Raw genomic sequence first — 18,078 nt, 5'->3', positions numbered from 1 at the left:
CGACGGTGAACGACAGTGATCAAAGGTGGTTTGAATTTCATAGATCCTATTCATGCCCGCGTTGGTTCAGGTCGTCGGAGTCGTGGATCACCACGGTTCAGGTCGCCGGTCAGAGAGATGACCGGCGAGTGGTGGGCGACGGCGGAGGAACATCATCGGAGACTGGTTGAAGGTAGATGAGTTGTGTTTGGGTGGGTGGCTGTCGTGGCTTCTCATTCTTCAACCCAAAAACCATTAGGGCATACTTGTTGGGCCTAGTTTGAAGCCCAAAACTGGCCCAGACCCGTTATGTCCGCTATCACCTTTATAGCGTTATGGGTCAAAACGGAAATGGCGGCCGCCACGGCGAAAATGGCGGACGGCGCCACAAAACGCCATTTTGCGGATGGCGAATGGCGGCGAGGACCAAAACCGCCACGCCATACCGTTATAGCGGCGTTATAACGGTTTTTTGATAACCTTGCTCAAGACACATGATTAGGGAATATTTTGTTTCCCCTAAACAAGATATTATGAATAATTACTAAATATCACAATATTATTCACAACAAAAATATCTTATCCCATTTTATAATATTTAAGAATATCTGTTCAGATTAATTATTATCATATTCCTTGGGATTGGTCTCAATATTTCCTTATCTCTGACAACAAAGGAACATAAAGACAAACTAACTAGACCTCTCTATTCCATTGAGAGGTAATTTAGATATCATCACTCACTATGATAAACCTTGTAGAACCTTGACATGAGTTGTGATAGATGGAAATTAAAAAAACACAAAATATGTTTAATGCAATTACGGTCTCATCAACAAACATTCAGTTATACACTTTAAAATTGGCAAGCTAAAGGCTCAAAGCAAAATTCCTATAGTTAGGTTTAGAATACACAAATCATATTGAAAAAAAAATTATATATATATATATATAATGAAAGAAAAAATAAAAAATAAAAGACTCACCAGGCTACCAAATCCAATGTAAATAGGCTTGTCACCATCTTCAATCCATTTTACAAGGGGCTCCGGAGGATCATAGTTTGACGCAAGATCAAGAAAGCAAAACCCCACTACATCAATTTTTGGTCCCCAATCTGCAAAGCAGAACAGATCAATTGCTCAAGGGATTTGTCAAAAATTAAGGCAATAGGCACACTTTTATCCATAATGGTTAATTAAAAATTAAAGTTACAATACTACTAACAATTACCCATTATTTAAACTACTATCAGTTGCTCAAGGGATTTGTGAAGCTTTATTCTGCAAAAGTGAATGAAGAAGGCTTGTTCCATAACTGATAGGATTCCCCCCATTAACTCTTTTTTTTCTTAATTGAAAGAAATAATTTATTGGGATTATTTTCATTAGTCAGAAACATCAAAATAATAATTTCACACACATAAGCTCAGAGCACAGACTATAAAAATTAAGGGACAAATATAACAATGACTAGAAAAACAAAATATGAAGAGTGGGATCTGGAGCAACCACCTTTTGGTTTAGGAACAAGATGAGGACTCCATATATATGCATGTGGAACATCAGATTCAGAGCCTTGGGACCCACTTAAATAAGTGACTGGTCTTAGCTTCAACTTTTTCTTCCTAAGATCATTAATCATGTCTCGTATTCCAAGCCAAATCATAGAGTCAACTATTTGATATGAAAGCTGAAGAGATTTAAATGATCAATATTTAGTTCAACAAAGCAAAAAACTAGGAGGGATGATAAGATGAATAAAGAATTCACCCTATAACCAGCCTGTTGCTTTACACGTGACAGAGGATGCGGAAACTCGGTAGTTGGCCTGGGAAAAAATGATGAAGTACATAAAATGCAAAATTGAATCAGCAAGTAAAACTAACTTAAGAAAATATTAAACAGTTAGATTACGAAAACAATATGAAACTTACGTCCATGGCATTGTGAAAAAAATATGAATTGGAATTTTGAGAGCCTCTGCCACATGGGTATGCCCTAAACATGAATCAATGTCAATGGCAAAGTACAACGAAGATATTCATCAAACAGTAATATTTGCTAATCAAATTAGGCAAGCAGAAAGAAAAGATCAAGTAAAAAGAAAGGTGGAAGAAAGAGAATGTTATCAAAAAGTGTAACCCAAAATTTAGAAAGTGAAGCCGAAAATATATTATGACAACATAGGCCACAAAGGCACATTTATAAGGTGGAATTTTGGCCTTCTGCCATATTCCAGCAAAGGCACATTAACATGGTGGAATTTTAGGCTTCGGCCATATTCCACCATCCACCATTGATAACACTAATCTAGAACATTGGATCATGCATGAATTATCAGCTCCTTTCCCAATCTCACTTATTGTACACAGCTTGAATACGGAAGTCACAACTTTTTCAAGCTTGCACATGTATGCTAGTGAAAACACTAATCCAATATTGCTTCATAATTTAGAAACTTGTCATATTCACTTCAAAAGCAAATACACATGCGCAAATCCAGCCAACCATTTTATTTAACAAGAAAGCATACCATATGCAGGGGGATTGGCTATGATTGCATCTGCTTTGAAAGGGACACCGGAATCGATATCAGGTTCTTTACAAGCTGGAAGCAGAGAGTTAATAATTTCTTTCATTTGATTTCGCTGAACTGGTATCTCAGAAGGTCCCGACGGCAGAAAGCCCTTATTTTTAACCATATCTGCATCAGAAAGAATTCAAAAGTAAAAGAATAGAACGAAGTTGTAAAGATGATGAATATAAACTTTCAAGATCTAAATTTAGGCTCTATTTAATTGGAAAAGGGAAAGTGAGACGCCAACAAATTTTAAAATTTGAATTGACGAGAAAATGTTGAAATTTTGTTTCTAAAAGTGAAGTTTTTCCTTCCATTTTCTCTTTAAACGAGAAAAAGGAAATGCATCTTTATCCATGTGTTCTTTCTTCCCTATTTTCTTTCCTTTCTTCCAAAAACATCAATAGTTAATACCTTGTTCGTGACAGACATCAAAGTAACATGCTAATGTTTTTAGGATCATGTAGAAGACCAAGTATATGAAAGTTTCAAATTTCATTGAACAATAACCAGCAAGCAAAACAATGAATTGGGGGAACAAGTATATGACATTGGTACTCATAAGTGCTCAGCATTGATTTCTATATTCATCATGTAACACTCACATTTACAGAATCATAACAAGAAATAACTTGAAAAAAGAAACTTTCATTGATAATTTTTGTCACACAAATTACATTCTCTAATCATACTTTTTATAGAGGGAACTACTATCTCAAAAAATGAGGAAACTATGACTTAAACATAAAAGAGGAAGAAGATAAAACAAAAATAAAAGATAAGACACTCATTAACCCCTAAAAATATTTTCATTTAGATAAACACCTAAAGATATTTTTGTTATTTTCAACATGCCCCTCAAGTTGGTAAATGAATATCAGTCATTCCCAAATTGCCTATAAGTGCCTGGAAATTGGAATCCACTAATAGTAAGCATCTTAATAAACACATCAACCACTTGGAGTCTTGTATGAACATGAGCTGGAACAATAAAACCATTGTCTAGTTTCTCATTGATAAAATGTCTATCAATCTTAATATGTTTGGTCCTGTCATAGTCCTTCACATATTCCTCGTGTCATAGCTCTAAACCCATCTTCTACACTAGACTGGGTTACTACATTTTGCTTTTTGATCCTCCAAGTCACCAAATTCCCTCCATAGATTCATACAGTACCCAAAAGTAGATTTTCCATTTGTAATCCTATATAGTCTACATCATTATAAATCTCCATAGACAAGGAGCCTTATCTTGAATAACTAACTTTTCACAAGAGATATACACTGATGTTGACTATGCAGGGTGCGTCACATATAGAAGATCCACTTACAATTAGTGCATGTTTCTTGGTGGGAATCTAGTAACATGGAGAAGCAAGAAGTGGAATTTAGTTACTAGATCTAGTGCAGAAGTTGAGTTTCGAGCTATGGCACATGTTATATGTGAAGGATTATGAATGAAAATTATTATTAATGACCTTAAAGTTAAATACAAGGGTCCTATGAAGCATAGTAGTCAATAGCAGTTGTCGCGGAAAAGTTTGTTGCAAAGCGCTTTGAAGGAGCGGTCGGAGCGGCCGCGAAAGCGGCAGAGCGTGGCGGCATGATCGCGGGCGGGCGACGGATCTTCTCTTCTTTTTCCGGCGGATCTCTGCCGATCTGTCTTCTTCTCCGACGAATCTCCGTCGATCTATCTTCTCTAACAGCGACTTTGTCTTCTCCGATGGTGGCTCTGTCTTAACGGTGACAGCTTGACTCTCAGGATTAGAAAGGTGGAAAAATAATTAGGGTTGGAAAAGTTGGGCCAAATGGGCCTTTTACTTCACTATTTTTTTTTAGAAAGTAACTTTTCTTTATTATTAATTATTATTATAATTCAGATAATATTTTAAGTAATAAAAAATTTAATATAAGACCTTTAATATTTTGTTTTCTTAATTTTTTTTATTTTTTTTAACTATTATAAATTTTTATTATTAAAAATATTTAATGTATAAATTATGTTTCTATTTTTATATAATATATTAATTATTTAATATATATATATATATAAATTAATATTAAAATAGCGGTTATCCTGCTCCGCGTCATTCCGCTATCCCACTTTTAGGGTCGACTGCTCCGTTCCACTATCCGGGATTGACTACTATTCTATGAAGTTGCTTTAAGATAACAATTTGGCTATCAACATTGCTCATAACCTAGTTCAGCATGATAGAACGAAACACATAATAGATTGATAGATTCCAAGATCTTATTGGCAAGTTGGGAATGATTGATATTTATTTACCAACTTGAGGGGGAGTTATGTCAATATCACATATACTTAGAAGATCTAAAATATCTCTAAATATCTTTAGATATTTGTTTCCCCATTTCTTTAGTATTTTGTTTACCTCTTTATTATTGTTATTTCCTTTTTTAAGCATAGTCATTCACTCTTTAAATAGGGAGATTAAGGAATGCACAAAATACTCCATTACTATACAGTTTCTTTATTTCAACCTAACTTCCCTTTTATGTTTTCTTTTCCTACTCTACTAATTTTAATTGTACCCCTCAATTGTGATGGCTTCTTTTTTTTCATCTATAACAACAATTCTTTGATGTAGTTCATATCAGTCTTTAATTCCACCTGTTGTAGACCTAGCTACCGATAGTTTTCTCCAATGATCCAACCTGATTCTCCATTGCGAAAAGAACAAAGAATAGGAGAGCTAACTGTCCTCCAAAGGTTTCCCTTTCATAAAGGGTTTTCACTTTCACAAAGAGCTAATGCTCAATTTAAAAACTAACATATATCCTACCACTTTCACTCACAAAAAGCTTGCTTATAGGAGTTACAATAATAAAACCAACTAAGTCACCTATCTATCTAATAGATTTTTTTCTTAGTCCATGGACATGGTCCATATGATGTCCCAAAGCTAACAACTAATGACTAATTTGTGTTAGCAGGGCATGACTTCTACTTGCCAAACATTATTTTAACGTTGAGAGAAATCAATCTTGAGAACACCAGGTTGACTCAGTGTTCCAAGACAAGTCTTACAACTACTAAGCCAAAAGACTTGATTATCTATCTAATAGTTTGTTACAACTTTGACCCTTTCTTTTTCCTATAATAAACCTACAGACCCTTTCCCCCTATAGGTTGTTGTTTGGACTCAGTCCTAACAAAAGGGAATCAGAACCTGGAGTACTAATATCAAATAGAAACAAAAGATATTTGAATATTGAATATTAGATTGGAGGTACATACATGTATGTTATTTATAATGAGTAATTTAAGGTGCAAGCATAAATACAAAGGGAAACAATCAAATCCCTAATTCAAAATGACTAACATCCACAAATATTAACATGTGTAAACTATGTAAAAGATGTTATTCAACAAGAAGAATCAATCTTCAAGTCATACATATAAATCTGTGCTCAAGCACACACAAATGCAACACCACGCTCCAAAAAAAAATGCTGAAAAGTCCAGACAAGCATGTGTATCAAAATACACCAAAACCAACATAGCAAACCACAAGGTTTCTAGGACCCGAATGCATTAACAGGTCAAAATAGTTCAAAGAGTCAAGCTTTTTGGCAATGAAGAATATCCAACTGTTTTCAATCACATGATTATTCAGAATGATAAATGACTGGTTTAAGAGAAAAAGTTATTGACTTGGTTAACTACTTGAGTATTAATTAAATCTTAGCAAAAACATATTTTTACTAAAAATCCTTCCATCACTTTCCCAAACAAAAAACACATTGGAAGGGAATGTGGGACAGAAGAAATTAAGATTATCGAGCACAAAGCCACTCAGAGAGAAAAAAGAAACTTGTACATTGGTATACATACAACCAGCAAGAACTTTTGGATCACCGCCTAATGGATAAAACTCCAACCCAGCTGTCATAACAAACTCCTTAAAATTTGAATGGGTTGCTAATCTAACTCGATGGCCATAGTCCTGCACATAAAGAAAATTCTTTTAGAAAATCAATTTTAAATGCAAAAATAACTTATACACAAATTATTCAGTTCATATCTTTTCCTCCTACAAAAAATAAAGTAAAAAATGTATTAATTGGATAAATAAAATAATTCCATTAGAAAATGACAATGAAATAGGAAGCCACAAAATTACTAAATATATAGCAGCCACAAATATCATAGCCAAGTGAAAGAGCAGCAAAAAAACATGGGATCACGTATTTGTAATATTTCCTTCCTTTCTCTTCATTTGCATGAATGTTCTTATTATAACATTTTTAAGAAGAAAAAAAACTCATGTATGCATACTGTCAAGAATCAACCTTCACTAAAGTTTAAACTACTTAGTTGAAGATAATCATGAATAGTTATAGATCTAAGAGGTCCCCTCAAACAAGTACTCTGCACTTGATGCGTGCATTGGCCCACTACCTTGCTAAACATGCACTGAACCACCTTATCTTACGCATGGACAATTGTTCATGAATGGTTCTAATTCTAACAGATACATAATATTAGAATTCTACCTCAGAGAGAGAGTTTGAAAAGAAACTCATTTCCATTATGATTCTGAATACAATGGGTCAGGTATTTATATGAAAAGATACACATGGTTCAGTTATATAAGTACAATATATATCCTATTATTCTAACACATAGAAATGGAAAATATAGACATAATAAAGTGTCTCTTCAGATACAATCATGCACCCCCTTAACGAAATGCCACAAAGCTCCACACGTGCCTGTCTGTGTTTATTGAAGCAGGCGGAGATAAAATTAGGACATAAGAAAATGCCTCTACCTGCAAGCGTTTTCCTATTGCAATAAATGGTTGCACATCTCCTCGTGTACCAACAATAAGCATAACTATATTCAATGGTGGGATGTAATGAAAGTCTGTTGCATCAAGTGAATCATCAATGACATGGTTTACTTGTTTGGATCGAGCAACAAGAGCCTCAGGTTCAACATCCACAGGAACTTCAAATTCTACAGTGCCATCATCTTTTACAGTAGCTATTCTGTTCAACAATTTAAGCTGCACAGTTGTAAAAACCAACTGAAGTACCAGCCACACATGATTAAAAACAAAAACAGAGACTGTACTGATGATAATTGTTGAAAGAGAGAAGAGCAGATGCAAGTGAGGCGAAAACCATGTGTCTTGACTACACAATAGAGTCTGTTTTACATAGGCGGAATGCAATAAGTACAAATAATTATAGAAGAATTTCTTTCTATATACATGATATGCTATGCCTAAAAATTTGATTCAAATTAGATATGCCTATAATTACAAAGATCCTTCTTAAATAAGGATACAAATCATAAACTAAAAATGTACAATAAATCCTAAGAGGTCCTGTAGGATATTCTATATAGGAGTATATTTTTACTCTGGTTTATTTATTTTCTAAAATGTAAAGCAGTAGTATAGGTTTCATTTTCTGTTTTTAAACTCTTGTAACTGACAGCTGTCAGTTTAGTTAGTTTTATTTTCAAGCTTCCGGATAAGCTATTATAACTCTATCTTTGTATAATCATTTGTAATTAGGTTATCAATATCATTTTCATTCTTCAAGAATCTATCTTCTGTTCTCTCTCTCTTTCTGATTTTGTTAACAGCAAGTTAGATCCTTCATTTTTTTTTCTTTCTCTTATTCAACGCGCATGGCTGATTTCAATCCTCCTCCACCATTACATGTTGATCCATTCAATACAGCTTCATCTTCCTCTTCGAAACCTTTGACAACACTGTCAAATTACCATTTCTCATTCCATCTCAGAGAAACATGACAGCAAAATTACCTTCTTTGATGTCAATAGGTTGAACCTATCATCAAAGGACACAAGCTTCATCACTATTTAGTAAATCCACAAATTCATCACTATCTCCGTTTCATATCTCGCATGGGTACAGCAAGATCAGCTTCTCCTTTCTTGGTTGCAATCATCCTTGTCACGAGACATGCTTACTCGCGTCATTGGTTGCAAGACAACTTGGAATCTATGGGATAAAATCCATTCCTATTTTCATGTGTATACTAATGCAAAGGCAAGACAACTCTGCAACAAACTTTGTAATACAGATCTAGAAAGTTGCATTGTTTCTGACTTTCTTCTCTGCATTCAAAGTCTTGTGGATGCACTTACAGTCATTGAAGACTCTACATCATCCAAGAAGCATCTTGATATTATTCTTGAAGCTTTGCTAGAGGAGTATAAATCCATTGTATCTCTTATTAGTAGCCGGTTTGATGAATTGTCTATTGTTGTTGAAACGGTCTTACTTGCTCACGAAGCCTGTCTTGAGAAATTCAAGAGAGATGTTGCCTCAATCAATATCGCATAAGTCTTTTCAAGTTTTTCATCTTCTATTCCTCAACCACAATCACATATTGCCAAACAGAACTCTAAACCTATACTCCAAATCATGGTGACTAACACAATGGTTGTGTTGGTTGTTACAATAAAAGAGGTGGAAGAGGACATGGAAGTTATGCTGGTTTCCAATGTCAGATCTATCATCACTAAGGTCATATTGCTTCCACTTGTTTTGATGATAATTATGTCTCTTCTTCTCCACTTGTTGCACCTACATCAACATCATATAGTCCATCCTCTTCTCAACCATTTTTTCATCCTCAACAACCTAGAATCTTAGGATCAACCTCAATCTGCTACTCAGGCATATTTTTCTAATTATAACAGTTCTGTCCTCAGGCTATGATCACTTCTTTTACCCCGTCAAGACCAATTGCTTGGTATCTTGATTCAAGAGCTTTTAATCATGTCACTAATGCTTCACAGAATAATCAACAGCTTACACCATTTGAATGAGTTGAAAAAATCACTATTGGATATGGTCGGGGCCTCAATATCAATTCAACAAGTGTGTTTGTTTTTTCCTCACCTATAAATTCTCAATTTTTTGTTTCACACTTAATAATCTTCTTTATGTTCCCTCCATCACCAAGAACTTAATAAGTATGAGTAAATTCTGTAAGGATAATTTAGTTTTCTTTGAATTTCATTCTTCTCTTGGCTTGGTTAAATCCCAGGCTTCCAAAAGGTGCACCTCAAAGGACTTGTCGGTTCAAATGGCCTCTACCAATTTCCTGATTTGCCGTCATCTAAAGCTATGACTAAACAGAATCTTCAGCCTTCAACACTTCATAATCCTCTTGTCAATACAGCCACTCGCAACTTAGTTTCTTTTGCCACGACATTCTAGATTAGGTCATCCTAATATTGCTGTAATGAAACTGATATTTTGAAATTGTAATTTTCCCACTATCAAGTATCAACAGAAGTGATTCTACTTTCTGTTCTCATTGTTGTCTTGGAAAAGCTCATCACTCACATCTATGCACCTTTTAAATTGATATTTAGCGATTTATGGGGCCCTGCACCAATTCTATCTACTTGTGGTTACCATTACTATGTTACATTTGTTGACGCTTATACTTGTTTCACTTGGTTATACTTGCTAAAAAGCAAAGCAGATACACTTGATGTCTTTATACAATTTCATGCTATGGTTCAAAATCAATTTCAATTACCTTTAATAGTTGTTCAGGCAAACTGGGGAGGAGAATACAGACCTTTCTCCGCCTATCTAAATGGAATCCAGCATTGTCTTATTTGTCCTCACACACATTATCAGAATGATGTCATAGAACGCAAGCATTGACATGTAGTTGAATTGGGGCTTACTTTGATAGCTCAAGCACATAGGCCAACAAAGTTTTGGGATCATGCCTTTATTACCAGGGTTTATTTCATTAATAAACTTCCATCATCTTAAATTTCCAATGAAGTACCTTATCAGAAATTATTTCAACAATCTCCAGATTATAATTTTCTCAGAATATTTGTCTGCTCCTGCTTTCCTATATTGAGACCTTATAATAGAAGCAAGCTTCCATTTCGGTCCAAAGAATGTGTTTTTCTAGGATACTCTACAAGTCACAAAGGCTACAAATGCCTTGTAGCAGGCTACAAATGCCTTGTAGCAGGCTACAAATGCCTTGTAGCAGATGGAAGAATCTACATTTCCAAGGAGGTTATATTCAATGAATCAAACTTTCCCTACAGTGAACTGTTTTCTCAATCTAAATCCATAGCCTCACAAGAATCCATTACCATACCACTAACTATAAACCCTACACCACCAAATATAATTTCTCACACAGTCACTCATTGACAACAACTACACCAAACAAAATTACCACATCTATTGTTGTCTCTACATCTGACCAATCTATCAATGACCCACTAACTAATGTTCAAAACTATCCTCCCCCTCCCCCTCAAAACTAGGGATGGCAATGAATAGGGTACTATATTTCCTGTCCCCATACTCGTGCGAGTAAATCTTTAATCACCATCCCTATACCTATTGGATAGTTATATACACAAACCCGTACCTTTACTTTGGTTATGTATAAAATTAATAAATCAATGAAAAATATTAATTAAAAAATTGTTACAACTAAATTGAAAATTCTCTCTTAAATTATCCAAACACAACATTAAATCATTCAAACATAAGTCATAACTCATAATCAAACAACATTAGAAACATAAAGATCCAAATATAAATTCTAATCATTTAAAAATTATCAATAATAAGAGTCAAAATAAGTCAACTAGGCTAGACTTTAATTTGTCATTTTTACACATTATAAACCTTTTTTCTTAAGGTCTGACTTGACCTGTTTAACATTCTACTTAGCCTAAATGCCTATTTACATAACTTGTTTTATACAAGACATATAGACTTATAGGCCCAAGTAGACCAACAAACCTTGTTCATCACCAAACTTATTCATCTTTTTTTTTTTTGCACTGAGGTTCAAACTTGGGACCTCTGGTATATAATTTACCAAAAAAAAAGACCTTTGATATACTACCCCAACTACTCCCACTAAGACAACATAATGGTTCTCATAAAGACTAATAAAGATGCTCCCACAAGTTATTGTATTAAAAAAATTTATAAAAAAAAAATGGTCTTCTCTATAAATTCAAAATTTTAAATTTACTGACAGAGTAGATGCTGCAAATATAGAGAAATTTTAGAAATTCACAGTCACTAGTTAAAATGATCGATTTCCTATAACTGAAAAATACATAGTGCAAGACAAAATAAATATATAAATGTAAAAAGTTAGAGAATATTTGCGGCAGTAGCCTTATTGTCTTATAATAATAGTAAAACTTTTAAAATTCAGAATTAAACTTTTATTTAAAATCTTATTATTAGTAATTATATATATTAAATATAAATATCACACACACATGCATATATTACACATTATATATTAATCTCATTATCATAAGATATTGTGCAAACATTTATCTCTCTAGTTTAAATAGTACTTTGGTATAATATCTAAAGAAACTAAAAAACATGATGAGACTAAGGATTAAACTAACTAAAATAATAATTAAAAATTAAAAATACAAATAAAAAGATACAACAACTCTAATTGAATACATAAACTATTGCAATTTAACATTTTAAGTTAAGAATTTACATTATAATATTAGATGTTTTTATGTAATTAATTATCTATGATTTATAAATAAAAGTGCGAGGTGGCAATGTGGGTACTATAGTACTCGTCCCACTCACCCCCATCCCTACCCCATCCTGAATTTTGCGAGTAAATCCCCACCCCATCACCATCCCCATTTATGCAGGTTTTTACCCTCACCATTGAGGGTACTTTCTGCGGGTACCCATAGGGTCCAAGTACATTTTCCATCCCTACTCAACACTCATCCGATGCAGACATGAGCAAATACAAGCATCATTAAACCTAGACTTCACCCAACTCTTCTCCAAACCCATCTCGAGCCAAAAGCTACCAAACAAGCCTTATCCAATTCCACGTGGTTCACTGCAATGAAAGAAGAATATAATGCTCTCTTACACAATGGAACTTGGTCTCTGGTTACTCTACCACCTAATCGCATTGCCATAGGGTGTAAATGGGTGTTTAGAATTAAAGAAAATCCTGACATTACTGCCCAAAAATATAAAGCCAGACTTGTTGAAAAAGGATTCCATCAACGATATGGCTTATGATTGCAATGAAACCTTATCTCCGATTATTAAACCTATGATTGTTTGGATAAACAATCCCTTTTTGATGGCAATCTTGAAAAAGTCTATATGACTCAATCGCAAGGCTTTGAATCCTCAGATAGGCGTCTTGTGTGTAAACTTCTTTAGGTCATCTATGGTGCAAACATGCCCCACACGCTTGGTTTGACAAGCTAAAGGCTACTTTGATATGATTTCAGTTCAACCCAACAAGTGTGACCCATCTTTGTTTGTGTATTCTTATGACAGTAGTGTCATCTATATTTTGGTCTATGTAGATGGCATCATCATCACTGGAAACAATTCTACTATTCTTCATAGCGTAATATCACAAGTTAACTCTATGTTTTCTCTGAAAGATCTTGGAGACCTTGTCTATTTTCTGGGAATAGAAGTCAAACCTCAATATGATGGCTCCATTGTTATGACTTAAAAAGCAAATATATCCCGGATCTTTTGAATCGAATAGGTATGGAAGGGTCTAAACCCATTAATTGTCCTATGATCCGTGGTTGCAAATTGTCAAAAACAGGTTCTGAGGTATTTCTTGATGCTACTCTCTATAGGTTAGTGGTGGGTTGTGCATTATAATGTGCTATGACTAGACAAAAAATAAGTCTTTCAAGAAACAAGGTCTACTAATTCATGTCTTGACCTTTAGAAAACGCTATCTCAAGGGTACAATTACATGGGATTTACATCTCCAACCTGCTCCTTCAAACTCTTCCTTTAACATTCAAGCCTACTGCGATGCTGATTGGACATCAAATTTAGATGATAGAAGACCCACTTCAAAGGCCTCTATTTTCCTTGGACCGAATTTGGTTTCATAGTGGTCAAAAAGCAAACTATTGTTGCAAGATCAAGCACAGAAGCGTAGTATCAAAGCTTAGCTCTTGTCACTACAGAAGTCACTTGGATTCAAACTCTACTTTCTGTGCTCAAAGTTCTTCACTCTACTCTTGTCATCTTTTGTGGTAACATGAGTACAATTGCTCTTGCACAACCTATTCTCCATGCTCGAACTAAACATATGGAGCTAGATTTATTTTTTGTTCAGGGAAAAGTGGTTGCTAAACTTCCTTAAGTGATTCATGTTTCTTCTATTCATCCATGTGCAGATGTCCTCACTAATTCGTCAAGGTTTTGTATTCTTAGATCCAAGATCAAAGTAATATTTTCATCACCCTAATTGAGCTTGCAGGGGATATCAGAGTATATATTTACTCAAGTTTATTTCTTTTCTAATATGTACAACAACAGTACAGGCTTTGTTTTCTGTTTTTTAAACTCTTGTAATCGATAGATGTCAACTTAGTTTTATTTTGAAGCTTCGTGAGAAGATATTATGACTTTTATTTTTATCTCTATAATCTGATTGTAATTGTAATGTAATTAGGTTATTAATACAATATTCATTCTTCAAGAATCTATCTTTTGTTATCTCTCTCTCTTTCTAATTTTGTCAAACCCTAATACTCTAAAATATTCTAAGATATAAAAAATGAAATCATCATATATTAAGTTGAAGCAATGTTGTCAAACTTGGATCGTGGGAAGCAGAAAATCAGCTATAACAAATAGCATTGTGGGCAAAAAGCAAAAGCCACAAAGAGCGGCTAAAATTAGTAAGTGTGTGTGTGAGTGTGTGTGTTAAGTTATATGCAAATAAAAGTTAGACAAACATTGACATAATATTAACTCAAGTTAAATTGTTCAATACAGAATATAATTAAAAAAAGCTTGAAACATCAAGAAGAACATCTATTCATTTTCTTCCTTGCCTTCACCAGACCCCAATGTAATCATCATTCTCATGTCTAAGTGGGGAATGTCTTTGCCTATGGATAAGGGGGTAAAGCTCTTTGATGCCCCTCCATATTTTTTGCATCTCCACCTATTAGCCGACTCTCCGACAGTTTTCCTTTTGGCTTCTATGCTTGTCTGGTAAGCAACAAAAATAATGAGAGGTATATCATTCAACTTCTCCTTCCGAGTCATCAAAATCAATGCCTCCTAACCTAGGTTGTCAATAGCAGTCAAAGCGGCATGGAGCACAGTGACATCATTGCAACTGGGGTGAATGTGAATCGGCAGCTTGGGGTGGCCTCAATCGTGAGTTTCGGGGTGATTTGCGTCTGCTACCCTAATGGACATTGAAGCAAATCCCGGTTTGCGTCATCTTTCACACCAATCCCCCATTCAAACAATGCATAAGTTTCTTGTTTCTTTTGGGTGGCTCAAAAGTTTCTTTTCTTACCAAAATATATTAAAATATTTATCAATTACTGGGTAACAATGCTGCCACAAAAATAAATGTCCCCAGAGTAAGAGGAAACAGGAAAGGCAAAAAATCACAATAGACCATATTAATATACCTTCTCCTGGATAGGAATTTTGTCATCAAAAATTTGTGCTGCATCTTCAGGACTTAGGTGTCTCTGCCTCTCTGTTTTTGACCTTTCCATCTTAAACTTACTTGAACTTGGCTCCGATTTATCTCCATGTAATATGTCAGTAGGCAATGTGGTCACTTTAGACAACCCCTTGCTAGGAATGCCTAAAGAAGTTCCAAAAATAGGAGCATTATGCACATACTTATAAGCTGAGCAATAAAATTTAACAAATAGTTATGAAATAAAAGATACAAGGAAAGGAGATGTATTGTGCACGAAATCAAAATGCTAATAAATCCTTGGTACAGTAAACTTTAAGAAGTCAAGAGGATTTCTTTGTTGAATATATAAAGATGTTGACAATCTTGGATCAACTAATGTGTTTTCTTCATATCTCTCGTTTCAGCTTCTCGTAGGTTTTTCTAGGAGGATAACCTCCCTCTTCTTTATGTCTTTCTTTTTCTTATCAAAAGAAGTTTTCTCTCTAGGATATACTGAGAGAGAACAGAATAATATGAATGAGAGTAGCAACAATTATCAAGTTTTCTTGCAGAAGAAATGTCAACATAAGAGGAGAGAAAATTTTAGAATTATGCCAATTAAGGTATCTCTATCAAATACGTTCAAAATCCTATGACACCATCACACACAAAAAGAAAAAGTATGCATATAATGCAATCATTAAAATATCTCTTTACATATAAAGGATATTGTACAAATATTAAATAATGAGAATGGAATGAGCTGCTATCAGTTTCAACAATTTGTTTTTGATACAGCATCATGGTTGTGTCTTTAGCATTTTAATGGCCATGCAATATTTCGTTTATCTCCTTTCCTTGCCCATCTTAGGAATGAACCCTTATGTTGGATATTTGGAAGCCACACAAGCTCGTTGAAATCCATGTTTTTTTTACAAAGGAAGCAATAAAGAAAGATCTCCAAAATTCATCCATATTTCCATAGAGTTCTTGAGCAATAATACTCTGTTATGTTTATCATGAAATCTGGAACCAGTTCAAGCACCAGTATGCATGCTGAGGAGCTCCAATTCTTGGAGCTATGAGGAAATTTTTGTGCTGTGCAAGAAACGAGGAGGGTTCATCATGTAGGCACCCAGAATGGAGGGATTGACGGAATAGTCAAAACTTTGGAGAACTTTGTGGCCCAAGTCACATATTTCACCCCATAGTTGAAATAATTACTATCTCATCATAAAATCAACTTTCTTACTTTGTTTATGGTCAAATAGAGACCACATTCTGGCATTCTGCAAGCCCTAGTTCAGGGAAAACATTGTTTAGGTTATTCAGAAGGCCTTGCAGAGATCACCTTATGCATGCCTTAACCACTAACCAGAACGGAACTACATATTCTTCCATTAATCGATACCTCTAACAGCCAAATTTTGCTTATCCTCCAACTTCCCTAAACTAAATTCCGATTATTAGCCACATCATGTTAGAATCAGATCACCACACCCCGTAGCCATGACAAATTACGCGACATTGTGGGTTCAAAATTCAAATACAATATTATTATCTCCGCGCCCGATGAAATCTGGTCCCATATTTTCGGATCACTCTATTTCCCAAACAAATAACTCAGAACAGCAAACAGCTCAACTTTCAAAGAAAAAACAGAATCACTCGCTCCCACCTTCACCAAAAAAAAAAAAAAAAATTGAACCCCATGACTTAATTTTCTGCTGATCGTTACAACTTCTCTTTCTCAATTCGATTAACTACTGTTTATCCAAGCAAAACAGAAGCTGAATGGAAGAACAAAAGGATCGAGAGAGTGAGAGAGAGAGAGAGAGAGAAATGTAGTAACCTGAAGCCGAAGAGCTACTTGTACCATTGGCAACAGTGCAAGCACTATCCTCCTCCATGTCCTTGCCGTTTCCGGGATCCCTCGAACTGGAAGAATAGTTCCGGCGATCTTCCGGCAAATCCGCCATTGCCGGTGACCTAGATCCGCCGCAAGCACGGTTTCAGAGGAATTGAAGAATTGAAAAGAAATAAGAGAGCAAATGGTGCTAACTGCAAATGCTGCCTGAGCTGTCGCAAAATTCGAACCGAACTTGCGATAGGGGGAGAGGAGAGGAGAGGACACGTGTGCACGACACGGTGTGGGATAGATGGATGGGTACAACGCAACGAATATTTTTCATTTTTTTAAGTTCCCGACTTTACAGGCTGCGGCATCGATTCCATTTTGGATATTTTTTTGGGACAAATTACGAGAAAAAGGGAAACAAGTCGGCAGCGTTGGAAATACTTTGACTTTGAATAAAAAAAATTCATTATTATTTATTTTAATTATTAATTATTAATATTCGTATATTTGATTATTTTTTAATTTAGATTCTGTTATTTTTTTTGTTTATTATTGTTAACGAGACTCATCAGAAGTTATTCGGGTGGCATATTTTATTTTCAAAATGTTTTACTTAATTATTAGTTAATTAAATCGCGGAAATAATTGAGAGGACTACAATTTTTAATAAAATCAAAGTTTAACAATAAATTTTACAGAATAAATCGGTAAAATAAAAATAACTAATGAATATAAATAAATAAAAATGGTGATTTGAGATCTTTACAAAAATTGTCCGAAACTAAAAGGTTCAAATAACAAATGATTAAAAAAAAATTAAATTAGAGTTTACTCTTTATTCTCAATTCTTGATGTTATACTATGATAGCAAAATCTATAAATAAAATAAAATTAAGAAGTATAAGTTTCATCTCCCACATATTCACCAACATTAGTCAATATCACTTGTAAATCCAAAAACAAAGCTAACAACACAAAATGATAAATGGGTGAGAATACATGTCTCACATTTTAATGTAAAAAAGTTTGAAAGTAATGAGTCAACTTGGTCAAAGATAAGGTTATCTTGGAAAAATCATTTATAAACCTCTTACATCATCCTACTAAATAGAAAACTTTTGATCCCACTTGCAAAAGTTATAACTTCTCAGCTAAGAACAACTTCTATCATA

At 34.4% G+C, this 18,078-nt stretch overlaps 1 protein-coding gene across 7 annotated transcripts in view; it reads right to left on the bottom strand.

Annotated features, from left to right (window-relative positions):
• Nucleotides 1-17,282, bottom strand: part of SGT (UDP-Glycosyltransferase superfamily protein) — a 51,445-nt gene extending 34,163 nt beyond the window's left edge. Inside the window, exons 1-9 of one of the 7 annotated variants that reach the window (XM_083070956.1) lie at nucleotides 16,901-17,282; nucleotides 15,050-15,231; nucleotides 7,359-7,595; nucleotides 6,419-6,530; nucleotides 2,515-2,685; nucleotides 1,916-1,979; nucleotides 1,752-1,809; nucleotides 1,494-1,671; nucleotides 966-1,096 (exon numbers count right to left, since the gene is read on the bottom strand). In XM_083070956.1, coding sequence (XP_082927082.1) covers nucleotides 966-1,096; nucleotides 1,494-1,671; nucleotides 1,752-1,809; nucleotides 1,916-1,979; nucleotides 2,515-2,685; nucleotides 6,419-6,530; nucleotides 7,359-7,595; nucleotides 15,050-15,231; nucleotides 16,901-17,027 — 1,260 coding nt within the window. In that variant the 5' untranslated portion in view covers nucleotides 17,028-17,282. Of the gene's footprint in view, nucleotides 1-965; nucleotides 1,097-1,493; nucleotides 1,672-1,751; nucleotides 1,810-1,915; nucleotides 1,980-2,514; nucleotides 2,686-6,418; nucleotides 6,531-7,358; nucleotides 7,596-15,049; nucleotides 15,232-16,900 lie in introns of those variants that run through there. The other 6 variants (XM_083070958.1, XM_083070957.1, XM_020373940.3 and 3 more) reach the window with 6 other exon arrangements.
• Between the last annotated feature and the right edge of the window lie 796 nt (nucleotides 17,283-18,078).

The sequence above is a fragment of the Cajanus cajan genome, chromosome 3 (assembly GCF_000230855.2).
Source record: "Cajanus cajan strain Asha chromosome 3, NIPB_CcT2T_4, whole genome shotgun sequence".
NCBI lineage: Eukaryota > Viridiplantae > Streptophyta > Magnoliopsida > Fabales > Fabaceae > Cajanus > Cajanus cajan.
This window is presented reverse-complemented; position numbering and strand designations above follow the sequence as displayed.